The 27,267-nt window shown below is 58.0% G+C and overlaps 1 protein-coding gene across 1 annotated transcript; it reads left to right on the top strand.

Moving 5' to 3' along the window:
- The first annotated feature begins 1,008 nt into the window (after nucleotides 1-1,008).
- CLIP3 (CAP-Gly domain containing linker protein 3) lies at nucleotides 1,009-27,267 on the top strand. The gene is made up of 14 exons (XM_044989288.1): nucleotides 1,009-1,131; nucleotides 4,060-4,214; nucleotides 13,062-13,201; nucleotides 13,946-14,039; nucleotides 15,338-15,499; nucleotides 16,278-16,396; nucleotides 17,409-17,645; nucleotides 18,058-18,193; nucleotides 18,402-18,530; nucleotides 20,445-20,579; nucleotides 20,756-20,879; nucleotides 21,401-21,465; nucleotides 22,199-22,271; nucleotides 23,902-27,267. Exons 2-14 carry the CDS (start codon nucleotides 4,079-4,081, stop codon nucleotides 23,954-23,956), a joined length of 1,605 nt encoding a protein of 534 aa, XP_044845223.1. The 5' UTR covers nucleotides 1,009-1,131; nucleotides 4,060-4,078; the 3' UTR covers nucleotides 23,957-27,267.

Genomic DNA, 27,267 nt, shown 5'->3' with positions numbered 1-27,267 from the left:
CAACATCCTGCTCCCCTTATCTTACCTGACAGCCCCCTACTTCCCCTATAGCCCCTATAGCACCAGCTCCCCTCTCAACATCCTGCTCCTCCTTATCTTACCCACAGCCCCAGCTCCCCTCTACATCCCTGTTCCCCCCTCATCTTACCCACAGCCCCCTACTTCCCCTATAGCCCCAGCTCCCCTCTCAACATCCTGCTCCCCCTTATCTTACCTGACAGCCCCCTACTTCCCCTATAGCACCCGCTCCCCTCTCAACCTCCTGCTCCTCCTTATCTTACCCCACAGCCCCCCACTTCCCCTATAGCCCCAGCTCTCCTCTAATCCCTGTTCCCCCTTATCTTACCCCACAGCCCCCTACTTCCCCTATAGCACCCACTCCCTTCTCAACCCCCTGCTCCCCCTTATCTTACCCCACAGCCCCCTACTTCCCCTATAGCCCCTATAGCCCCAGCTCCCCTCTCAACCCCCTGCTCCCCCTTATCTTACCCACAGCCCCCTACTTCCCCTATAGCACCAGCTCCCCTCTACATCCCTATTCCCACTTATCTTACCCCACAGCCCCAGCTCTCCTCTAATCCCTGTTCCCCCTCACCTTACCCACAGCCCCCTACTTCCCCATAGCCCCTATAGCACCAGCTCCCCGCTACATCCCTGTTCCCCCCTCATCTTACCCACAGCCCCCTACTTCCCCTATAGCCCCTATAGCACCAGCTCCCCTCTCAGCCCCCTGCTCCCCCTTATCTTACCCCACAGCCCCAGCGCCCCTCTACATCCCTGTTCCCCCTCATCTTACCCACAGCCCCCTACTTCCCCTATAGCACCAGCTCCCCTCTCAACATCCTGCTCCCCCTTATCTTACCCACAGCCCCCTACTTCCCCTATAGCCCCAGCTCCCCTCTCAACCCCCTGCTCCCCCTTATCTTACCCCACATCCCCCTACTTCCCCTATAGCCCCTGTAGCCCAGCTCCCCCCGCCCCGGGATCGCCCCGGCAGCCCCATCCCCCCGAGGAGGCGGGGATGCGGCGCTGATGCTGGTGCTGATGCTGCGGGCGGCGCATGGGCTCTGAGAGGCTCCGGACCCAGCGCCAGCGCCCGGGCACCGAGCAGACGGAGGATCCTCAGCCGCGGTAGGTGCGGCCCGGGCCGGGCCGGGCCCCCATCGGCCGGGACAGAGGGGCCGGGCCGGGCCCAGCGGCCTCCGCCCCGGGGGGGTGGACATGGGGGGAGGGTCGGTGTTTATCTGGGGCCCGGCTGGGATCAGCCCCCGCCCCCCAGCCGGGCGAAGATCAGGTCCCTCCCCTGCCCCCATCGCCCCCCTTCTGCCCTCCCCACCCGTCACCCCATCGCCCGCCAACCAACCCGCCTGTACCCCATCGGCCCCTGCCCCATCGACTGATCACCCCACCTGTACCCATCCCCCATCCACCCCCATCGCCCCCCAACCAACCCACCTGTACCCATCCCCCATCCACCCCCATCGCCCCCCAACCAACCCGCCTGTACCCCATCGCCCCTGCCCCATCGACTGATCACCCCACCTGTACCCATCCCCCATCCACCCCCATCGCTCCCCAACCAACCCGCCTGTACCCCATCGCCCCTGCCCCATCGACTGATCACCCCACCTGTACCCATCCCCCATCCACCCCCATCGCCCCCCAACCAACCCGCCTGTACCCCATCGCCCCCTGCCCCATCGACTGATCACCCCACCTGTACCCATCCCCCCCATCCACCCCCATCACCCCCCAACCAACCCGCCTGTACCCCATCGCCCCCTGCCCCATCGACTGATCACCCCACCTGTACCCATCCCCCCATCCACCCCCATCGCCCCCCAACCAAACCCCCTGTACCCCATCGCCCATCCCCTACCCCTCCCATCCTTCCCCCGTCCACCCCATCGCCCCCCAACCAACCCACCTGTACCCCATCCCCTACCCCTCCCATCCTTCCCCCGTCCACCCCATCACCCCCCAACCAACCCGCCTGTACCCCATCGCCCCTGCCCCATCGACTGATCACCCCACCTGTACCCATCCCCCCATCCACCCCCATCGCCCCCCAACCAAACTGCCTGTACCCCATCGCCCCATCCCCTACCCCTCCCATCCTTCCCCCGTCCACCCCATCACCCCCCAACCAACCCACCTGTACCCCATCGCCCCTGCCCCCTTCCCCATCGACTGATCACCCCACCTGTACCCATCCCCCCATCCCCTACCCCTCCCATCCTTCCCCCGTCCACCCCATCACCCCCAACCCGCCTGTACCCCATCCAACTCCCATCCCCCTCCCATCCTTCCCCCATCCATCCTCATCGCCCCCAACCAACCCACCTGTACCCCATCCCTCCTCCCATCCCTCCATCCTTCCCCGTCCACCCCATTGCCCCCCAACCAACCCACCTGTCCCCTGTCCCCTCTCCCCCTTCCCTATCAATTGATCACCCCACCTGTACCCCATCCCCCTCCCATCCTTCCCCATCCACCCCATCACCTCCCAATCAACCAGCCTGTACCCCATCCCCCCTTCCCTTACCCCTTCCCATCCTTCCCCGTCCACCCCCATCACCCTCCAACCAACCCACCTCTACCCCATCGCCCCCCAACTACCCTGTCACCCCCACCCTTCCCATCTGTAGCCCAGTGCCCCCCACTGCCCCTCCATCCTCCCCCAACTATCCCATCACCCCACCTGTCCCCCCAGCCACCCCATCATCCCCACCCTTCCCATCTGTACTTCCAGGGCTCCTCCCGGACCCTCCATCCTCCCCTGCCCCAATCCACCCATTTCTATCCCCATCCACCCCACAGTCCTGTCTCGTGTGCCCCATTCTCCCCTCTAGGCCTTGACAACCCCCCCCACCCCCATCGCCTCCTTCCACTCTCGTGTCCTGATCCTTCTCCCTCACCCGCAACCATCGGTCCCCCCCCCCCTGCAGGGCCACCCCATTTGTTCCCCTTTGTCCACCAGTCCTGCGGTTTCTGGGGCTCTTGTGCCCTGCAAGGGACTTTTGGATGTCAGGCCAGGGGTGTGTATAGGATGGGGGGGAGGGGAGTGTCCAAGGGGGCCCCCACCAAGCCCCCCTCGGACCGGTGGCAGGAGAGGCCTGGCTCACCTTTCCCATAGGAGCCGTTGGGGGGCAGGAGGGAAGGGGTTCTGAACTGCTGGGCTTTCCTAAGCTGGAGCAGGAGGCAGCAGTGTATGATCTGGTGAGATGGGCAGAGGGAGTGGGGTCTCGTGGTTAGAGCCAGGACTCCTGGGTTCTATTTCCAGCTCTGGGAGGGGAGTGGGGTCTAGTGGTTAGAGCAGGGGAGGCTTAGCCCTAGGACTCCAGGGTTCTATTTCCAGCTGTGGGAGGGGAGTGGGGTCTAGTGGTTAAAGCAGGGGAGGCTTTGCTCCAGGACTCCTGGGTTCTATTTCCAGCTCTGGGAGGGGAGTGGGGTCTACTGGTGAGAGCAGGGGAGGCTTAGCCCTAGGACTCCTGGGTTCTGTTTCCAGCTCTGGGAGGGGAGTGAGGTCTAGTGGTTAGAGCCAGGACTCCTGGGTTTTATTTCCAGCGCTGGGAGGGGAGTCTATCTGTTGTGATTGCAGTGGGCCTAAGCCCACCCATAGCTAAACACCCTCCCACTTAAACATGGGGGAGGGACCAGTGAACCCAGCCCCGAGTGAGTACTGGGGACAACAGATGAAAGAGCAGAGACAACAGTGGGGCCTAGTGTTTAGAGCAGGGCACTGGAATTTGACCCTGGTTTTCAGTTCCCCGTTCTGCCTTGCCATGTGACGCTGCAAGGAAGCCCCTTCACTGGTCCATGCCTCAGTTTCCCCATCCCAATTTTTTTTAATCATACCAAACTCACTGTGGGGAGCGGGGGCGAGCCTGTGGGGCTTAAAATGAACGTGAGCCCCTGGGACAGAGGGTGCTGCAGAGATGCCAGGTCTGATCGTATTAGCTCTGCCCAACGGCGGCGAGTCGACCCTCGGGGGGCGCGGCGGGTTCTGCTGATTGCTCAGAGGCCTGGACATTTTTTTTCACCCTCTTCCCTCCGCAGCCAGGAGTAACAACCCATCATGACCAAAGACGACTCAGCCGAGCTTCCCTCCGAGGAGGCGCGCCAGCCGCTGGAGTTCCAGAGCCCCGTCCTGGAGCGGAGGAAGAAACCCATCGTCCATCCCTCCGCCCCTGCACCCTTGCCCAAGGACTATGGTGAGCTCGCCCCGCCACCTGCCTGGGGGCTCGTCAGTGTCTTGCTCTCACCCTCCTTTCGTTCCCCAGCCTTCCCCCGGCTTGGGATCCCAGGGACCCCCGTCGCCCAAGACAGCCGCACGGGGTAACATTTCCCAGAGGTGCTGAGCAGCAGCCAGTGAGAGGCAGCGTGGCCTACCCGCTGGGGCCATGGGAGAGTGGGGCTCAGTCCCCATCTCTGCTGCTGATCTCCCACTCTCTGTGTGCCTCAGTTTCCCCTCCTGCCTGTTGTCTGGTTTGACTGTACGCTCTCTGGGGCAGGGGGAAAGGGGGGCTCTTGCTCTGTGTCTGTGCACAGCCCCACACAATGGGGCCCCGATTTCAGCTGGGACCCCAGGGCGTTGCCATGATGCGTGTAAGAAGAGTGGCAGGTGCTCAGAACCTCTGGGGATCAGACCCCAACATCCAAATCCCTAGCTCTTATCATTAAGGGGTCTCAGAGCCCCATTTTACAGATGGGGAAACTGCTCCATGCCTCAATTTCCCCAAAATCACCCAGCAGGGTGGGGGCAGAGCTAGGATTAGAACCCAGGTTTCCCGGGGCCTAATCCAGTGGTGTATTCACTAGGCAGCACTGCCTCCCCGCATTGGCCTATGGGTGACAAGGATGTAGTTGTATTCTCCTCCCGTGTGACGCTGTGTCATTCAGCTTTTAACCCCAGGGCCAGGTGCCCTGGCGTCTGAATCCTTCTACTTATCCACCATGCGTTCCACCCCGCCCCCCGCCACAGCGGCTCACCGCTGCTCGGACAGGGCCAGCTCTGAGCCAGCAATCTCCATGGCCCAGTCAGGCCCCGGTGTCTGTGCTGAGGCTGCCAGCAAGAGGTGACTGTCTGACGTCTGAGAAAACGGGCAGAGACCAGCCAAACTCGCTTCATGTAAGCCGCCGACCCGCGTGTCAGTGCTAATGGAGTTGGGCCATAGAAACTGAGGTCTGATCTGAGCAGCGTTAGGACCAGTTTGTGTCAGGTGGGAATATGATTCTTCCCTATACAACCCGGACGGGTTATGCCGGTATAGCTCCTATAGGTGGGAATAGTTATCCATGTCTGAGCCAGCGGCGGCTCCAGGCACCAGTGCTCCAAGCCCTGCAGTGGGGGCCCTGCCGGTCCCTGCGGGGGTGGCAGTCAGGGAGCCTTCGGCGGCTTGGCTGCAGGAGGTCCGCTGGTCCCGGAGATTTGATGGCAATTCGGCGGCGGGTATGCTGAAGCCGCGGGACCAGGGACCTCCCACAGGCAAGCTGCCAAATCTGCAGGACCGGGATCTCCTGCAGGCGCGCTGCCGAATCCGTGGGACCGGGGACCTCCCGCAGGCGCGCCGCCGAAGGCAGCCTGACTGCCGTGCTTGGGGCCTCAAAAAAGCTAGAGCCACCCCTGGTCTGAGCACCTTTACGCCTGCATAACTGAACCCAGGTCTCCTGCTTTAACTAGACTGGGATAGTTAAGGCAGGACAATTTGGGTGGGGAGACAAAATCCCCAGGCTGGATTTGAACCAGAGGTTCTGAAACCCTTCCTTTGACTGCTGGGGCGGGCAGGCTGCCTGGCTCCGTGGGTCTGAAACTTGCAAACAAAGTACCCCCATGAGCCCCTCTCAGGAGCAGGACCCGGTGGAGGTGTGCCGGGGACGAATTGGCAGGTGATCGGTTTCTAAACACAGCCCAGTGACTCAGTGTTGCTAGATGCAGACACAGTGCGTCATTGGATGCCACTATTCTGGAAAGTCCCCCCCCCCCCCCCTCAGCTGCCTTTGCATGAATTTGGCTAGGACTGTGGCAAGAGCAGTATAGATTTTTGTTTGCGGGGGGGCGGGGAGATGAGAGAAGAGCACGTGTCTCACCAGCAATAGAAATGGGGCGGGGGGGGGGGTTGACTTTGGAGCCTTTATTTATTATTATTGGATTATGCTGTGAGTATTTTGGCAAATAAGATTAGCTATGAAATCCATGCTAGGAATATGCTTACAGCAGGTGCTGGTACAATAAGCTTAGGGGGGAGTTTTTGCAGCGTGGATTGTGTGGGAGCCCCATTGGCTCTGCGCAGTCTCCAGGTGCCTACCCCTTGCTGTGATTAATTAAAAGAACCCAACAATTTAAAACAAAAGGTGACTGTAGTGGAAGGCTGATCTTGCTTGCCTGAGACTCAGGATAGCGAGGCTCTATCCCTGGCTCCGCTACTGACTCCTTGTGTGAGGCAATCGTACCGTGCCTCAGTTTCCCCATCTGTAAAATGGGGAGAATAACCCTGCCTTTGTCTATGTAGATTGCGTGCTCTTTGGGACAGGGACTGTCGCTCACGCTGTGCCTGTGCAGTGCCCAGCACAATGGGGCGCCGGAGCTTTAATAATTTAGCAGCGGTGGAAGGTGTCAGATAGACGGCCCCAGAGAGGCAGAGACATGATTTGTTTATCTGAGAGTTCAGTCTCCTGGGCCATTTAGGCCCCTGATTCTTTGCTTGCTGTGAGCTGAGGCCCACAGACTCATTTCACCAAAACAGCCCTTGACCAGTAAACGACTGCTGGTGACTACCCCGCCTGGCTAGGGTTGGAACCAGTGACCTACGCATCTCCACCCAGATGGTTCCTTATGTAGTTAAGATAGTCATTTGTTTAATCATAATTATTATCCTTTGTTTCATTTATTTATTAATAGTAATACTGTAATACCTAGTCATGGCCCAGGAGTCCACTGTGCAAGGTGCTGCACATATTAATGCTATTAGGTGTGTTACGGTAACACCTAGATGCCACAGCCATAGACCAGGAGTCCACAGTCCATGTACATTTTTATTGCTATTAGATGTATTGCAGTAGAACAGGAGGGAGAGGGATAGCTCAGTGGTTTGAGCATTGGCCTGCTAAACCCAGGGTTGTGAATTCAATCTTTGAGGGGGCCATTTTGGGATCTGAGGCAAAATCAGTACTTGGTCCTGCTAGTGAAGGCAGGGGGCTGGACTCAATGACCTTTCTGGCTCCCTTCCAGGTCTATGAGATAGGTATCTCTCTCTATATAACCTAGGAGCCCCAGTCACAGACCAGGACTCCATTGTGCCAGGTGCTGTACATTTTTTTTGCTATTAGGTGTATTGCAGTAGCACCTCGGTGCCGCAGTCATGACCCAGGCCCCCATTTAGCTTACGTGGCAGGGGCTGGGCTTTCCGCTCCGCACGGCCTGCTCCCATCCTGCAGCGGCTGCACTGGGAGCGGGACGAAGTCTTAGGCAGCAGGGCATTTTTACAGCATTTACCAGTAATGACAATCGTGGGTATAGCCGGGATTGAAAGCAGCGGCCTGGGCTGAGCAGTGGATCCCGGAAGATGTCCTGCCAAATGGAAAGAGCAGCTGATGTTATGCAAATGGGCGGTTGGCTCAGCCTAGAAGAATCCAGCAAAGGCGAATGAACGGCAGGGTGTGATGGGATGTCTGATCAATCACGGGGCTGGGGAATGGGACCTTTCCCATCAAGGGGGGCTGGCTCCAATCCAGCTCTAGGGTGGGGGACTGGCTGACTCAAGGGGGCAGGGAATGGGACATGGGGCTTTGCCCTCTGGGGAGCGCTGGCTGTGATCCAGCCCCAGCGAGGGGGAATGACTGGCTCAGGGGGCTGGGGATTGGGATATGGGGCCTGTCCCCTCTAGGGGGTGCCAGCTCTGATCCATCCCCAGGGTGAGGGAACTGGCTGGCTCTGGGAGTGGGGAATGGGACACAGGGTCTTTCTCCTCTTGGGATCTCCAATTCCAATCGAGTACCTGGAGGAGGGGCTGGCTGGCTCAGGGAATGAGATCTCTCCCCTCTTGGGGGTGTGGGCTTTGATCTGGCCTCAGATTAGGAAGACTGGCTGGGATATGGCGGGGACTGGGACATGGGACCTCTCTCTAGGCGGCGTGGTCGCTGATCTGGCCTCAGGGCAGGGGGACTGGCTGGCACAGGCGCTGGAGGCGGCCTGTGAGGTGGGAGCCGCAGGGGAGGATAGCAGACAATGCAGCTGCCTCGTCTGCGGAGAGACGCCATCAATCTGGCACCTTTCACCCGTGTGAAATTGACTCCAAAGCCTCCCCGTCACACAGCCCAGCTCTTGTGCTGCTCACGAGTTGGGTTTTATCCCCGTGCGCTGCCTCCTGACAGGCCGATCTGAAAAGCTCTCTCCTTTGTCCAAGGGCCCTGCACTCCGGAAATCTATAGCTCACCCTGGAGTCAATTAGATGATTGAAACAATTGAAATGATGTTTATTCCTCCCTAAATCAACCTGAGAAACTGAAGTACGGTTCTGCTTTTATTAGATATATGATGGTAGTGTCTGGAGCCCCCAGATCAGGGCCCTGTCGCGCTGGGCGCTGCCCAGACACACAGTGACCGAGATCAGGGCCCCATCGCGCCGGGCGCTGCCCAGACACACAGTGACCGAGATCAGGGCCCCATCGCGCCGGGCGCTGCCCAGACACACAGTGACCGAGATCAGGGCCCCGTCGTGCCAGGCGCTGCCCAGACACACAGTGACCGAGATCAGGGCCCCATCGCGCCGGGCGCTGCCCAGACACACAGTGACCAAGATCAGGCCCCCATCGCTCTGGGCGCTGCTCAGACTCAGCGAGAGATGGTCCCTGCCCAGAGAGCTTCCAGGCTAAACAGACACGGCAAACCAAGGCAGGATGATTCTCCCCCCAGTACAGCTGCGGAAGCTGAGGCCTAGAGAAGTCAGGGTCAAGTTTTCAAGCCACACTTGTGGCCAGATTTTCCAAAGAGCCGGGGTCAGCCCTGCAAAAGGGAGCAGATGTTTCAAGCGAGATGAGTGCTCAACGTGCTGAGTGTTTTTATTTGTGAGGGTTATTGCTTCTGTCTAGTGCATGAAAGGGAGGGGAGCTCTCAACATCTGCTTCTCTCCTACCCCACCTGTGTATGGCAGAGTGGATAACTGAACCTAGGAGGTCTGCATGGTAGCCCACTGCCTTAACTACAAGGCTGTGGACAGGATGAGGGGCTTGTGGATGAGCTCAGGGGGATGGTGCCATGCTTAGGGGGCTGCCAGGAAAGGGTTTATTTGCTGGCAGGCGTAAGGGATAATTCTCCACTGGCATAAAATTCATGGGACCTATTTTTATGGCTTTATTTTCGGTCTTTGCTAAAGCTGCTTCAGGTTTTGGGTTATAAACTCGGGCTTGAGCCTGTTGGACTCGGCGGTAAATCGCATGTTGATTTCAACAGCAACTGGCTCAACGCCCCTTTCGCTCGCCTCCCGTGTCCCCGCCCGGCGGCCCCGGTGCGCCCGGCTTCTGCACGGCGCCGCCGAGCGGCCGCGCTCTCATCTGCACGTGTGCGGTGTCGAGACGCGTCCCCCCCGCCCCTCGTCCGTGGCAGTTCGGCTACGTCTGCCGGCGTGGCTCTCTGCGTGGCTGGATCGGAGCCCGGAGCGCTGCCGTGCCGTGGTGCTCGCGAGCGACAGTCACGCTGGCCTGTTTTGGCTGTTGGGCTGCAGCTCAGGCGGTGTTTCATAAGAAGCCGTTGCTGGGGGAGGGAAGATCCAGGCTTTGTGTTTCCCTGGCAGGCTGAGACAAGTGCCCGCTGCTGCCTGGGATATTTATCTCTAGGCTGCCTGCAAAGGGGATGAATGTGGCTGCAGCCCATATGTGTCAACTGCACGGCACTGTCGGCTCACTAGAATGTTAATCCAAAGGACCCTGTGAGTCAGGACTAAGTCAGTGCTCCAGGGTGGTACTGGGGCAGGGGGGAAGGTCCATCAAAGTGTGGGTGGAGAAGCCTATAGGAGATACTCTTCCCTCTAATTAGTGCTGGTCCCTTTGCTTTGCTGCAGGGAGCAGGGTGGGTGACTCAGTAGAGGGCGCTCCGCCTTTGTATGCAGTGCTGGCCCCAGCGTGGGGCTAGACCAGGGATAGGCAGCCTATGGCACGGGTGCCGAAGGCGGCACGCGAGCTGATTTCCAGTGGCACTCACACTGCCCGGGTCCTGGCCACCGGTCCGGGGGGCTCTGCATTTTAATTTAATTTTAAATGAAGCTTCTTAAACATTTTAAAAACCTTATTTACTTTACATACAATAATTTAGTTATATATTATAGACTTATAGAAAGTGACCTGCTAAAAATGTTAAAATGTATGACCGGCAGGCAAAACCTTAAATCAGAGTGAATAAATGAAGACTCGGCACGCCGTTTCTGAAAGGTTGCCGACCCCTGGGCTAGAGGGAGCTGCACTGCAGGGCTTCAGTAGGGGGCGCTCTCCCCTTGCAGTCTGCGCTAACCCCAAAGTGTCACTAGGGGGCGCTGTGCTACTTGACTTAGCGGCTTTCAGATCAAATGCAAAACTGAAACCCGAAATCCTTCCAGTGATTCTGCGACGCTCTTTGCAAATATAGTGACGTTAGCCCTTTTAGCCAGGGCACTGTGGTTAACTGCAGCCTGCTTCCTTCCAGTCCCCCATGCTGTGTCAATTATATACAGGGTTTTTCTTTACTTTCTATCCTAAACTAATGTACCATGTTGCCGTTGAACGCTGCTGCGCCCCACCCCAGAGGAGGCTGCATTGTAGCACTGAGGAGCGATCCCTGTACAAATATGAAAGGAGGGTTGTTTATATGGTTATGGCGGAAGTCGCCAGGTGGTGCTGTGACAATCTTATCAATTCTTTCTCTTAGCCTGTGAGCAGTGTTCAGTCTTGGAAGCCACGCTGGGCTCTTTTCCGTGCTGCTGCTGTTTCTCTTTGGAGGAGCCGTTGCAAGCAGCGGGAGAATTGAGCCGCTGCTTCAGTCTCCCCAGCTCGACTCCCGAGTCTTTGGGCAGAATTGCTTCCTGGGAACCAGCCATTGGTATTTGTCCAGAAAGAGGGCAGGGGTCAGATGGGAGAGAAGAAAACGAGGTGATACTCTTCCAAGCTCCGCCCACTAAATAAGCCCCGCCCAAGTGTGTCGCCAAAAGGAGACGCTGCCAACAGCAGGTCAGGCAGATGTTCATAAAGGGGGCCGTGGTGCCGCTTGGTTATCTCAGCTCCTTACGCTGAGGTGCGCCTCGGTGGGGTTTGTCCCTGGGCTCTGCTAGACCCCTGGGCTCAGTGTGACAGAGAAGGCAATTTCCTGCAATCTCCTGGCCCAGCCTGATTGAATTAAGCGTCGGTATCCTAAGGTTTGTCTACATTTGCAACGCTACCGTGGTGCTGCGCTGCTGGAGCGCGCTGGTGTAGACACAACCCGTGCCGATGGGAGGGGTTCTCCTGTCACTGAGGTTAATCCATTCCCTCGAGAAGCGGAGCTGGCGTTACTCCATCGGCGTCACATCGGCGGGAGATGCATTTGAGTGGAGACACATGTGCCGCTAAGGCATAGCTTTGTAGTGTAGACCAGGCGCCCCGAGGAGACACCTGTTGTCGGCCGATCAGCTGTTACAGGGAGGACGAGATCAGACGCCCAAACTGGACCGGGGAGTGACTCTCAGATTCATGGCGGGGCTGGTTCTGAGTGAGACTGAGCCGTTGTGAACTTGTGGCCACAAAAAAACCGCTGGGTGGGATTAGAAGGACTGATCACCGGCCAGAGCCCTTATTAGAGCCCAGGCGATTGCCTGATCCTTGCCCTCTGCCAGGTCACTGGAAGAGCAGCGAGTGTTGCAGGAGATGGTTCGTATTTTGGGTCTCTCTGCCGCAGTCACTGCACCCTCATTTGATCAGCGTGTCTCTGGACCGGCCAGCTCCAGTGCGGAATCGATTAATAGCCCAGGGCTGTTCTGTGGGAGAGGCTCGGCTGGTGGGAGCCAGAGCGCGCAGGCGACAGGCTCGCTGGTGTTTGTCTGACCGGGTGACGGTGTTCGGGCTTTAACGGTGGCCAGAAAACTTTGTTGGGACTTTAAGCAATTGGGTTACGTCTTGGATCCGTGCGTCGCCTTGTGCGCTTGACTCTACTAGCAACGTCCCAGGGTATCTCAGGAGGAGAAATACGTCCGAGGCAGGCAGATTTGCTGGGGATCAGGCTGCCTGGATGTATCCCGCTGAGACGCATGACTCCGCCCAGGAGAGGCGATGGCTGAGGAACCGGGAATCCAGAGCGGGTGCCCGTGCTGGACCCCAGAGGGGGAGCACAGGCGCAGTTACCCTGAACTGTAACCAATGACTCCTTCCTGATTGCGGAGGAGAAACAAACACTCTTATGGCTGCTCCGAAACCCCACCCAGCTCATTGGGCGTTTCCGTGACCTGCTCTGGCCTGGCCTCACATGGAATCGTTAACACAGCGGATGTTTAAATGGACTCACTCCTCCCTGAGATGAGGGGGGTGGTTCACACCTCTCTGAGCAATTACTTTAGACTCTGCATGGGGACGTGTTTTCTGGGCAGCCAGAAAAGCTAGCTGGCTTGCAAATAAAAGCTGAGATTCTGGAAAACAGGCGAGTCGGTTCAGAGAGGGGCAGGTCTGGCATGTGGGCACATACTGGGTGTAGCTGATCCCTGGCGGACGGGGGGCCTGCATGCTGTTTGCAGCCACCTCTGTCCAGGGACTGGTGTAAATGAAGCAAGCTGTGCTCAGAAAACACCCAGACTCTTCATCGCTCCCGGCTCTGCCACTGGCCTGCTGGGTGACCTTGTGCACGTCCCTTCCCCGCTCTGTGCCTCAGTTTCCCCTCCCACTTCGACTATGTAGGCAAGAGCTAACAGCACAAGGGGGCCCTGATCTGTATAGGGACCTGTAGGTGCTACTGTCATACAGGCTTGGCATGGTGTGGTCTCGATTTTGGATGGGGAGTCAGGTGCTACCGCAGTGCACCTAATAAAGGGGTAGATCCCCCTTTTTAAAGACCTTCCTTCTCTTTCCAGCTTTCACTTTCTTTGACCCGAACGATCCGGCTTGCCAAGAAATCCTCTACGACCCCAAGACCACGGTCCCGGAGCTGTTTGCCATCATCCGCCAGTGGGTCCCCCAGGTGCAACATAAGATTGATGTCATAGGCAGCGAGGTGAGTGAGGGGAGCCGACGCGCCTTGCGCAGCGCCTGCATGTGCGCAGCCTGGCGCTGGGGAGAGGCACCGGGTCGCCCGCCCTGGGGACACGGGATGCGCCGCGGGGGGCGGGGGGGGCTGCAGCTGGGTGGAACTGGCACATCCTAATCAGATAAAGGCCTGATTCCACTGGGGGGTCCGAGATCGGCGCCGCAGTGGATTGGAAAACAGCCCACAGGAAATTCCGAGGCAGAGTCTAGTGGGTAGAGCTGGGTGGGGGCTGGGCGTCAGGACTCCTGGGTTCTGTTCCCAGCTCTGGGAGGGGAGGGGGGTTGAGCAGGTTAGAGCAGATTGGGGCTGGCAGTCAGGACTCCTGGGTTCTATCTTCAGCACTGCCACTAAGTCGCTGTGTGACCCTAGGCAAGTCCTGTCCCCGCTTTGTGCCTCAGTTTCCCCCCTTCTGCCAAAGGGGCAGTGCCTGCCCTCGAGATCCCCGGAGCAGAGGTGCACCGTGTTGCTTCTGTCAGGCCTCCCTCACTGCACCCCCCCAAACCCCCATCACCAGGGACCTTCCCACTCCATGCTGGGTGCTGTTCTGACCTGGCAATTAACCTGAGACACAGCGGGATGGCTGGTGGGGGTGGGGAATGCGGCTTGACCAGCTCTGACCACCCCCACCCCCCTGCTCTCCCTTTTCCCCTCCCCTTCTTCTCCTGCCCCCACCCTCTCTCCCCCTGCCCTCCTCCCCTCTCTCCCCCCCAGATCCTGAAGCGCGGTTGCCATGTGAACGACCGGGATGGCTTGACCGACATGACGCTGCTTCATTACGCCTGCAAAGCCGGGGCGCATGGTGTCGGTGAGCTGGCGTGGGGGTGCAGGGAGGGGGACGGGCTGCACGGTGGGCTGGGAAGGGGTAGGCTCCCTTTTCGGGGTCACCCTGTTTCTCAGCTGAGGCACGAATGGCTGAATCCCCTGGTTGGGGGGCGGGGAGCTGCTGTCTGGGAGCAACTGGGACAATCTGGGGGGCTCACACTGCCCCACGCAGGCTCTGCCTCCGTGCCGTGGGCCAACCCCGCACTTGAAGGGGGGTGGCAGACGGCCCCCATCCCCTTGAGGCAGGGCCAGCGTTGTGGGACCCATTCCTTCCCCGGTGGAGCAGGATCGGGGCCATTTTTCTCCTGCACAGAGGTGTGGGGGGGCCCCCCCTCAGTGCTCACCTCAGCTGCTGGGGTGTCTCTGCTTGGTGGTGGGGGGTGGGGCCTGCTGTACTCTCCCCAGTCTGCCCCACGCAAAGCTCCCTGCTCGGGTAGGGTTGGCCGGACCCACTGGAGCAGGGAGGCTGGGAGTTTAAAAACCCACTGAGACCTGGGGCAGCTCCCCACACTCAGAGCAATGGGCTCAGGCTCTCGGCAGACCCAGGCAGCATCAGTTACACCCAGGACAGCTCCCCATGCTCAGAGCGATGGGCTCAGGCTCTCTGAAGACCCAGGCAGCGTTGCTGCGTTAGTTACACCCAGGTCAGTTCCCCATGCTCAAAGTGATGGGCTCAGGCTCTCGGCAGACCCAGGCAGCGTTGCTGCATTAGTTACACCCAGGACAGCTCCCCATGTTCAGAGCAATAGGCTCAGGCTCTCAGCAGACCCAGGCAGCGTCGCTGCATTAGTTACACCCAGGACAGCTCCCCATGCTCAGAGCAATGGGCTCAGGCTCTCGGCAGACCCAGGCAGTGTCAGTTACACTCGGGATAGTTCCCCATGCTCAGAGCGATGGGCTCAGGCTCTCAGCAGACCCAGGCAGCATTGCTGCCTTAGTTACACCCCGGACAGCTCCCCGTGCTCAGAGCGATGGGCTCAGGCTCTCGGCAGAAACAGGCAGGCATTAGGCACATCCATTCCTGTATTTTTGGCTTTTCCCCCTATTCGCCGTGGCTGGAGAGCTGCTTCCTTTCCAATGCAAGCCAAGCTCCTCCTGGGATCCCGTGACTCAGGGAGCCGGGGCTCCATCCTGGGCCCAGTGCGCCTCTGCCTTCCTCCAGTTTGGAGTGTGCTGCTGTTTCTCTCCTGCAGGAGCCTCAGGGGGAGGGTGGTTCCAGGGGCTGTTGTGCCAACTCAGGGGTCTGAACCCATCGCCTTTGCCCCCCTCCTCCCCCCCCAGGCGACCCTGCTGCTGCCGTCCGCCTCTCCAACCAGCTGCTGGCCCTGGGGGTGGACGTGACCCTGCGTAGCCGCTGGACCAACATGAACGCGCTGCATTACGCCGCCTACTTCGACGTGCCTGAGCTCATCCGCATCCTGCTCAAAGGTTCCAAGCCCAAAGGTGAGCGGGGGCGAGAGGAGGGGACACAGGCCGAAGAGGGGGACGCTTCCCCCTGAGTCCAGCCGGGGGCCCCCCAGAGTGCTACTGCCCCCTGGCTCTGAGATTGCGTTGCCCTGGCCCGAGCAGCCCAAGCCGTGTTTCTGGTAACCGGTGAATGTCAAAATACCTAGGAAGGCAAAAGCGACCTCAGTGGCGGGGGGGCTGGGAGCCAGGACTTCTGGGTTCTAGCCAATGTTCCCTCTAATTTTTGACAGGCCGTGTGTGCAAAATAATTCTTCTGTGCAAATTGTTGTGCTTCTGTACAAATTTTTGTGTGTAGTGTTTCGCCGTGTGCATGGGGTTTAGGATCTGTGTGCGCACGCACACGCGCACAGCTTAGCGGGAACAGTGGTTCTAGCCCCAGTTCTGGGAGGGGAGTGGGGTCTAGTGGTTAGAGTGGGAGTGGGAGAGGGCTGAAAGTCAGGACACCTGGGTTCTATCCCCAGCTGTGGAAGGGGAGTGGGGTCTGGTGGTTATGGGGAAGGGACTGGGAGCCAGGACTCCTGGGTTCTATCTCCTGCTCTGGGAGGGGAGTGATGTCTAGTGGTTAGAGCAGGGGGGCTGCTAGCCAGGACTCCTGGGTTCTGTTCCCACTTCTGCCACTGACTCATCGTGTGACCTTGGACAAATCACTCCCTGTGCCTGTTTCCCGTCTAGCCGTTGGCATGGGGGGTGGCAGGTCCCTTCGGGGCAGGGGTCGATGTCTCACCCTGGGCCATGTTTGCGCTTTGCCTTGCAGTGCTCAATTCGACCTGCAGCGACTTCAACCACGGCACGGCCCTGCACATCGCCGCCTCCAACCTGTGCCTCGGGGCTGTGAAGTGTCTGCTGGAGCACGGGGCCAACCCTGCTGTCAGGGTGAGAGCGCGGGAACGAGGGGGAGGGGCGCGGGAATGGGAGCTAAACTGCCTGGAGGGGAGGGGATGATCTTATACAGACAGGAGACCAGCTGGGGCAAGATGAGGGGGGAGCTGATAGCACATAAAAGACACCAGACTGTCAGGATATGGACTGGGGGGAGGAGGGAGGGAAGGGGGAAGTGGCAGCAAAGAGAGGACCTAACTGCGGGGATATGGACCAGGGGGAGGGGCTGCAGGCAAAGATGAGCCCTGGCTCTGGGATATGGACTGGGGGAGGGGCTGCAGGCAAAGAGGGAACCTGACTGTGGGGATATGGCCTGGGACTGGGGCTGCCTGCAAAGAGGGGATGTGACCCGGGGGGATATGGACTGGGGGGAGGGGCTGCATGCAAAAAAGGGCCCTGACTCTGGGATGTGGACTGGGGGGAGGGGCTGCAGGCAAAGAGGGGACCTGACTGTGGGGATATGGCCCGGGACTGGGGCTTCCTGCAAAGAGGAGATGTGACCCAGGAGGACATGGACTGTGAGAGGGGCTGCAGGCAAAGAGGGGACCTGACTGTGGGGATATGGCCCGGGACTGGGGCTTCCTGCAAAGAGGGGATGTGACCCAGGAGGATATGGACTGGGGGGAGGGGCTGCAGGCAAAGAGGGGACCTGACTGTAGGGATATGGCCCGGGACTGGGGCTGCCTGCAAAGAGGGGATGTGACCCAGGAGGATATGGACTGGGGGGAGGGGCTGCAGGCAAAGAGGGGACCTGACTGTAGGGATATGGCCCGGGACTGGGGCTGCCTGCAAAGAGGGGATGTGACCCGGGAGGATATGGACTGGGGGGAGGGGCTGCAGGCAAAGAGGGGACCTGACTCATGGGGATATGGACTGGGGGGAGGGGCTGCAGGCAAAGAGCGGCCCTGACTCTGCGATATGGCACAGGGGATGGGGGAGTGCACGCAGGCAGCCTCTCGGGCCCTTCCCCCCCGTCCCAGCCTCTCTCCCACTCTGCCCCCTGCAGAACAGCAAAGGGCAGGTGCCGGCCGACGTGGTGCCCGACCCCATGGACATGACGCTGGACAAGGCCGAGGCCGCCATGGTCGCCAAGGAGCTCAAGCAGCTGCTGCTGGACGCCGTCCCTCTGAGCTGCAACCTGCCCAAGGTCACGCTGCCCAACTACGACAACATCCCCGGCAACCTGATGCTCACCTCCCTGGGCCTCAAGCTGGGGGAGCGCGTGGTGGTGGACGGACAGAAGGTACCGGCCCCTCGGCCCCCTCTGGGAGCTCCCCAAGCGAAGGGGCGGTGGGTTGGGCCGGGGCTTGGATGGGGGATCTTGGAGCAGAGCGGGGTGGGGGCTCAGTAGGGGGCACTCTCCCCTCAGTGCCTGCACTGACCCCAGTATGGCAGTAGGGGGCGCTGTGGTGCAGGGAGTGGGGTGGAGGCTCAGTAGGGGGCGCTCTCCCCTTGGTGCCTGCGCTGACCCCAGTATGGCAGTAGGGGGCGCTGTGCTGCAGGGAGCGGGGTGGGGGCTCAGTAGGGGGCGCTCTCCCCTCAGTGCCCGCGCTGACCCCAGTATGGCAGTAGGGGGCGCTATGCTGCAGGGAGCAGGGTGGGGGCTCAGAACGGCCCCAGCCTCTGGCTGTGATGATGTGTTTGCGTCTCTGTAGCTGGGCACCCTGCGTTTCTGCGGCACGACGGAGTTCGCAAGTGGCCAGTGGATCGGGGTGGAGCTGGACGAGCCAGAGGGCAAGAATGATGGAAGCGTTGGAGGAATACGCTACTTCATTTGCCCTCCGAAGCAAGGTAAATGGAGCCCGGACGCCTGGGTTCTGTTCCCAGCTCTAGGGTGGGAGTGGGGTCTAGAGGCTAGTGGGTGGGACTGGGAGCCCGGACGCCTGGGTTCGGCTCCTCTCTCCAGAAGGGAGTATGGCTTAATGGATACTGGGCTGTACAACTAAGCATTTTCTGAGTCCACCACTCACTGTTGGGTTTTTTTCCTCCATCTTCTCAGGGGTTTTCGCCTCTGTGTCTAAAATCGCCAAAGCCACAGACCAGATGCCGTCATCGGTGACGTCCACCCCAAAAACCCCCCGCATGGACTTCTCCCGCATGACCGGGAAGGGCCGGAAGGACAAGAAAGGTAGCGGGGAAGTTCTATCGACTGAAGCAGCAGGGGCCGGGAGCCAGGACTCCTGGGCTCTGCTCCCAGCTCTGGGAAGGGAGTGGGGTCTAGTGGTTAGAGCAGCGAAGGGCTGGGAGCCAGGACTCCTGGTTTCCACTCTCAGCTCTGCCACTGATTCCGGGCATGACCTTGGCTGTGCCCCTCCATGTCTCATTCGTCCACATCTGGAAAGGTACTTGGCTAATTAACACTGAAGACCCTGTATCGCCGGGGGTGGGTGGAAAGAGCTCACCTGGCCTTTGGATTTGAAATCTCATCAAGGGGCTTGACATGGCAGCTGATTAATCAGGGGCAGCTGGGGCAGCGCTGCGCACCGGGCTCTTTGCTAGGAGATAAACCAGGCACCCCCCGGCCCTGTCCTCGGATCGTGCCTGCCCCTCCGTGTCTGGCGGGGGAGAGGGCAAAGCCCTGGCAGCCTGGCTGGCTCTAGCGAAGGGGAAATTTGCATGCTATTTACATATGCAAATTAGAAAGGCCCAGCCTCCCCACAAACCAATCTCACCAGTTCTTCCCACCCATGTGCCTCAATCCTCCCCCATATTCCAGTCAGTCTCCTCCTCACCACCCCCTGCCCCCTTTCCACCCCTCCCTCAGCCAACCTGGGCTTGGCATAGAATATCAGGGTTGGAAGGGACCTCAGGAGGTGTCTAGTCCAACCCCCCCTGCTCAGAGCAGGACCAACCCCAACTAAACCATCCCAGCCAGGGCTTTGTCAAGCCTGACCTTAAAAACCTCTAAGGAAGGAGATTCCACCACCTCCCTAGGGAACCCATTCCAGTGTTTCACCACCCTCCTAGTGAAATAGTGTTTCCTAATATCCAACCTAAACCTCCCCCTCTGCAACTTGAGACCATTGCTCCTTGTTCTGTCATCTGCCACCACTGAGAACAGCCTAGATCCATCCTCTTTGGAACCCCCCTTCAGGTAGCTGAAAGCAGCTATCAAATCCCCCCTCAGTCTTCTCTTCTGCAGACTAAACAATCCCAGTTCCCTCAGCCTCTCCTCATAAGTCATGTGCCCCAGCCCCCTGATCATTTTCTTTGCCCTCCTCTGAACTCTTTCCAATTTGTCCACATCCTTTCTGTAGTGGGGGCCCCAAAACTGGACACAATACTCCAAATGAGGCCTCACCAATGTTGAATAGAGGGGAATGATCACGTCCCTCGATCTGCTGGCAATGCTCCTACTAATACAGCCCAAAATGCTGTTGGCCGTCTTGGCAACGAGGGCACACTGCTGACTCCTATCCAGCTTCTCGTCCACTGTAATCCCCAGGTCCTTTTCTGCAGAACTGCTGCTTAGCCAGTTGGTCCCCAGCCTGGAGCAGTGCATGGGATTCTTCCGTCCTAAGTGCAGGACTCTGCACTTGTCCTTGTTGATCCTCATCCGATTTCTTTTGGCCCAATCCTCCAATTTGTCTAGGTCACTCTGGACCCTATCCCTACCTTCCAGCGTATCTACCTCTCCCCCCAGCTTAGTGTCATCTGCAAACTTTACAATTCATCCCATCATCTAGATCATTAATAAATATGTTGAACAAAACAGGCCCCGGGACCAACCCTTGGGGCACCCCGCTTAATACCGGCTGCCAACTAGACATCGAGCCATTGATCACTACCCGTTGAGCCCGACGATCTAGCCAGCTTTCTATCCACCTTAGAGTCCATTCATCCAGCCCATACTTCTTTAACTTGCTGGCATCTCCTGCTGGGGGCTCCTCTCCCTGCTCCCTCCAAGTCACTCATTGGAGGAGAGAGGAAAAGTTGATGGCAGGATTGGCTTACAGATGGGCAGGGTTTCAATCACCGCTCTGGCACCCGGCTACCGGAGGTCTGGGCAGCCCTGGGCTGGTCTCACTGCCTTTCTGCTCAGCCCTCAGGAAGAAGTCTCCCTCCGTGGGCAGCCTGGACCGAGAAGGGCTGAAGATCGAGATCGGGGACCAGGTGCTGGTGGCGGGGCAGAAGCAGGGCATCATCCGGTTCTACGGCAAGACGGACTTTGCGCCGGGTAAGGGACCGGCTGGCGGGAGGGCAGAGCTGCCGACTGGTGGGTGGAAAAGACTGTAACAGGGTCTTTTCGCTCTGGCGTGGGAGTCTGGTGCTCGTAGAGCCGAGGCTCCGGGGTTTGAGCCCGCGTCTCGTGCTGGGAAATAGACTGCTGACGGCTTCTTATCCCATCGCCAGGTTACTGGTTCGGCATCGAACTCGACAAGCCCACGGGGAAACACGATGGCTCGGTCTTTGGGGTCCGGTATTTCACCTGCTCCCCTAAACACGGAGTCTTTGCCCCACCTTCCAGGGTCCAGAGGTACGTTTCTCCTGGCTCTAGCTACGTGTGAGCGTGAGCGATTGCCTTCTGGGGGCTAACCCCACTGAGGGACCTGCTGCTACTTTAGCTCAAGGGTGGGAACCTGCGGTTGGGGTGCTGGGTTCAAATCCTGCTCCCTGAGGGGGGCGCGTGTGTGTGAGTACGATTTCCTGAAGCTCCTGACAGCTCTGATTCTAATTGGCGAGGCTGAGACAGCCTTCAAATCATCCTAACGAAGCCCCTTTGAGTGGCAGATATTCTCCCCGGAGAGCAACGGGACTCGTCTAAGGCGAATGTCACAGAAGTGGCTTCCCCCGGATTATCCGCCTCCCGTTTTTAAGAGGGTTTGGGACGGAACTCAGGCCTCGCCTGTGTGGAGGGTTTGCCCTGATCCCAGTCACCGGTATGCGAGCAGCCTTCCTTGCCTATCACCGGTGGTTGGAATCTGGGCCACTCCTTGGCGTCGGTAAGGTCCTGGCTGCGCTGTGAACAAGCCTCTTTTCTCTGCCCCTCCCTTGCAGGATCGGCGGCCCCAAAGACTCCCAGGGAGATGGCGGTTCGGTGAAGAAGGTGCACCAAGTCACTAGTAGGTATACTCTGGATCCTCTGCCTTTCCGTTCCCCCCAGCGACGGGAGGGACCAGGGGCCAAGCCCACCCCACCTGTGACTCCATTGGCCTTGCACCGGGGGGGGGGGTGACTTAATTAGTGAGGCCACGGGGACACCCAGTCTTCCCCAGCAATTCCATCTGTGCCCAATGGCCCCATGGAATCTCTCTTCGGTGCTTATGTGACCCCTCCACCCCTCCTGCACTGTCCTCTCCGAGCATCTCACAATCGTTAGGGTGTGTTTAGCTTCACATCGCCCCTGGGAGGCAGGGCTAGTTATCCCCCTTGCACATATGGGGAAACCGAGGCACAGACTGGCAAAGTGACTTGCTCAACATCACGCGGGGAGTCTGTGGCGTAGCAGGTAGTGCTCCAACCCCTGCTCCACGCCCCCCTCATTCTGCCAGCGCCGTTCCCCCAACACACACAGCCCTCGATGCAGCAGCAGCGCTCCCTTGCCTCCGCCTGCCACCCCCTCTCTCCTCCGTGTTTTGAGCCGTAAGCCCCGTCATCTCCGCGATCCTTTGCAGCCACCGTGCAGGGAATTGAATCCAGGCCGCCCACATCCCAGGCGAGCACCCTAACCACGAGGCCTGTGCACCCTCCTGGGTTTGTCGCACTGTGATTCCACCTGGGGTTGTTAGAGGGCGTGGGTGGCCCCTGGGTACAGTGACTCCATTTAAAGCGACAGCGTTCTCCCTTCTCTCGCAGTGTCACAGCCAAAGCGCAACTTCACAGCAGTCAGGACTCCAAAAGACATCACGTCAGAAAACTCCATCTCTAGGTAAGGCGGGGAAGGAGCTGGGGGCAGGGTGGGGGGTGACCAGAGCTCTCCCATCTTGGCTTGGGTGGGGAAGCAATCCCCACCCCTGAGTCCCAGACACAGAAATGACCCTCCGCATAGCCCCCTTCCTGACACTGTCCTGGGTAAGTAACATGCACCTGAAAAGCAAAGGGGAAAATTCCCTGTAGCATCCCCTAGCGACTCCCAGCTTAGAACCGGAGCCAAAGGAAAAGAGAGAAACACCATTCCCTGGGCTGGAAGCTGTTCTCGGACTGGGGCTAGGCAGCCAGATGATCTGTGGGTCCCTTCTGCACTTTAATTTAGGGGGTCCCGCTCAGGCCCCAAGCAGAGTACGCTGGATGGAAATAGCCCCCCGGGAACCGCCCCATTGCTGGCCCATGTGGAGCTGGTGAAGAGCCAAGCTCCCAGTGTAGGGCATGGGTTGGGGCATAGCTGGAGTGCCCTGCGCTGTGGTTAATCTCTGTTCACCAGGGCCATAGGGGGCTGATTGGGGGTGTGGCCAAAGCACCCTGCTGTTTCTATTCTCTGCTCCCCAGGATCCATGGGGGGGGGCCTCAGGAACGTCGGGGGAGTGCACTGTGCTGTGGCTATTCTCTGCTCACCAGGCCCCCTGAGGAGCAAACAGGAAATGAGAGCAGCCTCAGAGCTAACTTACTGCTAGAGCAGCCCCGAGGCTGCTCTGACTTTACAGTGCAGGCCGGGCAGGGCCCTGCACAGGAAGCATATGGGGAGGACAAAGCTGGCTTAAAGCCATTGTAAACCACCTTCCCTGTCTCAAGTGAGAATAACAGCACCAGACCCCTGGGATGTGCCAGCCAATGGGGGAAGAGGAGCCAGCACCAGCTGTTTCAGAGGATGATTGATAGAGTCAAAGTGGTTAAGGCCAGAAGGGACCATTAGACCATCTCATCTGACCTCTGCAGGCCCTTCAGTTTCACCCGATACCTCTGTATCAAGCCCTAGACTTTAGCTAGACTTCGGCACTTCAGTCTTCAGGAGGCTAACCTGTTATGAGCCCCCCTCAGATCTAGCTGGGGGGGAAATACCCTTTCCCTGGCTGCCTATGTAGCTGTTGTTGTTATTTATTATGTGAATTACAGTAGTGCCAAAAAAACCCAGTCACAGACAAGGACCCCTTTGTGCTAGGGCTGTACATTTTTATTGCTATTAAATGTATTACGGTAGCTCTCAACCACCCCAGTGGTGGATCAGAACCCCACTGTGCTAGGGGGCTGTAGATTTTATTGCAATTAAGTGTATTACGGTAGCACCCCCAGTCATGGAGCAAGACCCCATTGTACTAGGTGTTATACATTTTTATTGCTATTAGGTGTATTATGGTAGTGCCTAGGAGCCCCAGTCACAATGGTGCGAGGTGCTGTACAGTTGTGTTGCTATCCGGTGTATTACGGTAGCGCCTAGGTGCCCCAGTCTTGGATCAGGATCCTGTGGCGCCAGGCGCTGTACATTTCTATGGCTATCAGGTGCTGTACAATCACAGAACAAAAAGCCAGTCCCTGCCCCAAGAAGCTGACACGCTGCCTTCTCATTTCCTCTCCCCCCGCTGCGAGCAGCCCGGCGAGCGCTCCCCACCTCTCGTCTCTTTCAGATTACTCTTCTGCTGCTGGTTCCCCTGGATGCTGCGTGCAGAGATGCAGTCCTAAGGCCTCGGCGCGCGCCTCTCCCGTCCTCCGCTCTGTCCTCCGTTCTCCAACTAACCGAAAGACTGCTCTCCCCGTTGGGCTCTCATCCCCCCTCCACCCGCCCCCTGAGTCGCAGTTCTAGTGAACCCCAGTGCCTTGGTACCATTGAACGTCGCCCCCTGTAGTCCGCGAGAAAGGCTGCACTAACCCCCCCACCCCACCGCGCGTATGCACCCCACGCCCCGGGTAGACGTGACATGGGCTTGGAAGCTCCCCTCTTTGATTTCTCCCCCCAGGGCACAGTGGCGTGAACACAAAGCCTCTTTGGTACAGATTTGCCCTCTGTGGTTTTATTGCTCTGAGCCTGACGCTCGGGGTCAGGCCGATCCAGGATCCCCAGAACCTGGCCCTTTGAGTTGCTCCCCAGCTAAACTTAATCTAACCTGGCCTCTCTCTACATCTCTGTAGCAGTGCGGACAGGGTCAGGTTATAACACTCCGACTGTGGAAGTAATGATCCTCCCCAGCTTAAGCCGCCTTTTTCTCTGGGAATCATGTAATGCTCACCTTCCAGGATCAATGCTATTCGATTGCTCAGTTCCTTCCAGGGAGGAGATCTGGCTTATAGAAACTGGTCTCGTGTTGAACCTTAAAGAGCAGTGAGATTTGGGGGGGGCCCTCCTCTCTGGAAGTAGTAAAGGCCCCCTTCTGAGAAAGCCCCTGTCCCCCGGGATTCACTCTGGGGCCCACTGTTCAGTTACCATGGGGGGAAATCCGTGCATGAGCGTATTTCCAAGGTACATCAGCACTTACTGAGATTGCTAAACATTTCCCTTGAGACACAGCTGCTCCAAGGACCAACTAATGTTGGCTTCAAAGGTTGGAGCAGCTTGTACCAGGGTCGGGGGTCTCTTAACACGGCGGTTGCCCGGTGTTCCTCCGTCCCTCTTTCATTCTCATTGATTTGTTCCCCTCCGTGCAATCGCTCTTTATTCGCAGGCAAACCTGCCGGGCTGTTTTCCTTTTGAGCTGTTTAGAAAAAAAATTATATTTTTAAAAGAAAAGGACCCTTAATAACTATCTTAAAAGAAAAATTAGCCATGGATGGCATGTTGATGGTCCCCACCGAGCCGAAGGTCTGTCTAAACGTGAATTTTGTCCTGTTTAACTCTCCCGGTTAACGCAGTCCAGTCCCAGTCCAGTTAAAGCACTACTATGGATTTATACTGGTATCAAGGTGCTTATATCAGTCTAGCGGAGAGGAAGGGGAAGAAACTATACTGGCTACAAGACACCTTTATCCTGGTATAACTAAACCCTACACAGGGGTTATATCAGTGTAACGGTATCAGTAAAAAAACCCACACCTTTAGCCCACACGCTTGTGCCAGCACAAAATCTGTGTGTGGAACTGGTGTAAGGGAATGAGGTGCCCAGTTCTCTCCTAGTGACAACCCCAGCCTTGGTAAATAGCCAGCTTTGATCCAGTGTAACCATGCAGTTTGTAAAGGTGCCTCATCCTGTGACAGCTTGTTCCCCTTTCTGTGTGGCAATAGCTATCCTGGTGGAAGCACACAGACCCTGGTAAAACTGTGTCCACACTAGAGGGGAGTTGTACCGCGTTAGCTGGTCTGGTCCAGTGAAAGGGGTACAGTGTTCGGGGGCAGGTCTCAGGAATGCTGGGAAGCCGGAGGCATTTGGGGTGTTGACAACCGCCTCTGAGCGGCTACTTTGGGGAATGATGGAGAGCTCCCTGTCTGAGTGGCTGGGCTCGGCTCCGGGCAGCAGAAAGTACCGCAGCCTGCTCTCGTCGGGGGAGAGCTACAGATAGTTGGCTGGGTACTGCCCAAGACAGGGCGTGGGTCATTGCTAGAAACCAGGAACAGCTGCATAGAATCTATCCCTCCATCCATCCATCACTGTATCCTTGGATCCATCCATCTTATCCCTCCACCCATGCTTCCTGACCCCTCTATCCTCCGATCTATCCATCTTCTCCCTCCACCTCTCCATTCTTCTCCCTCTATCCTCAGATCTATCCATCCATTCTTATCCTTCCCTCCATCCGCCACCGCCGCTGCCATGTCCCCTAATGTCACAAACTGGGAAAGCGGGAGAAAACGACTGGCCAACCTGCTTTCTCTGGGGTGTCCTGTTAGTAAGCAGAGGTAGCCTGGTCCAGTGGGTAGAGGTGGGGAAGCCAGGACTCCCGGGTTCTATTCCTGACACTGGGAAGGACAAGGGAAAAGGAATCCCATTCACCTGTTCTATTCCTGACACTAGGAAAGGCGCGCTGGGCAAAGGAATAGAAAGGCAGGACTCCTGGGCTCTGTTCCTGGCATTGAGAAGGAGCGTGCCACTGACACTATGGGCAAGTCCCCGTGCCTCTGTGTGCCTCAGTTTCCCCCATCTACAAAATGGGGATGAGGATATTGACCCGCCTCACTGAGGGGTCATGGAGCTGGAATAACGAAAAGGCTTTGAGCCCCTCAGAGTGGCAGCTCCTCCTGGAAACACAGCGCAGGATCAAGTGGTGAAAAAAGGACCAGGGTACTTTAAAACACCTCCAAGTGGCATCGCTGCTTGTGCACCAGGCCGGAATTCTAACCACCTTCTCCAGATCCTCCAGCCTTCTTCCATGTCTTTCTGTTGCATTTTGCGAGAGCTGGGAAAAGCCAGGACTCCTGGGTTCTATTCCTGCCACTGGGAAAGGAGCCTGGGGAATAGGAAGCCAGGGCTGGCCCCTAAAGCTGCCCCCACACGCATCGCCATCCCTATCTGCTGTTAGCTAAACACACGCATAACCTCATCCCCTCAGCTTCCTCTCTAGCCCAGTAAAAAGACCCCCCCCCCGCTTTCTCATTTTCTTTTTACTAGCAATAAACCCTCCCCCCTGCAATTGTTCAGCTTCACCCTGGTCGCGAGGGGGTATCCTGGGCCTTCCCCCATTTCATCCAGACCCTGAGTCACCTCAGCCGGGCCCGTGTTTCTGATGCTAACCGTCGTCGGGGACCGGTGTCAAAATACTAACCTGGCCCCAGTCCGGCTCGGACTCCTTTGCAGTGGTCCCCGCCATGGCCTCAGTGTTTGTATAATAGAAATCACACGTCGGATGGAGTTTCTTTAACACTATTTTTAAAATTTGTAACCCATTCTCCTTGTAAATTGTTTAGCGAGTGGCTTGTTACTCCCGCTGACGATCTCGCTGTTAACTCTGCATGCCTTGTCTCTTTCCCCGTCCATCCAGGATCTCTGGAAAACTCAGCATGAGAAGAAATCGGTATGCCTCTTGCTTATCTGTCATTAATAAAGAGTGTTTCTATGTGCATGGTG

The sequence above is a fragment of the Mauremys mutica genome, chromosome 15, assembly GCF_020497125.1.
Source record: "Mauremys mutica isolate MM-2020 ecotype Southern chromosome 15, ASM2049712v1, whole genome shotgun sequence".
Classification (NCBI taxonomy): domain Eukaryota; kingdom Metazoa; phylum Chordata; order Testudines; family Geoemydidae; genus Mauremys; species Mauremys mutica.
This window is presented reverse-complemented; position numbering and strand designations above follow the sequence as displayed.

Excerpts from the sequence above, each read along its gene's own strand:
- CLIP3 (XM_044989288.1), top strand. The coding sequence starts at position 4,079 with ATGACCAAAGACGACTCAGCCGAGCTTCCCTCCGAGGAGGCGCGCCAG. Across the intron at positions 13,202-13,945 it reads TTGATGTCATAGGCAGCGAG|ATCCTGAAGCGCGGTTGCCA; the intron begins GTGAGTGAGGGG and ends TCTCCCCCCCAG. Across the intron at positions 15,500-16,277 it reads CAAAGGTTCCAAGCCCAAAG|TGCTCAATTCGACCTGCAGC; the intron begins GTGAGCGGGGGC and ends TTTGCCTTGCAG.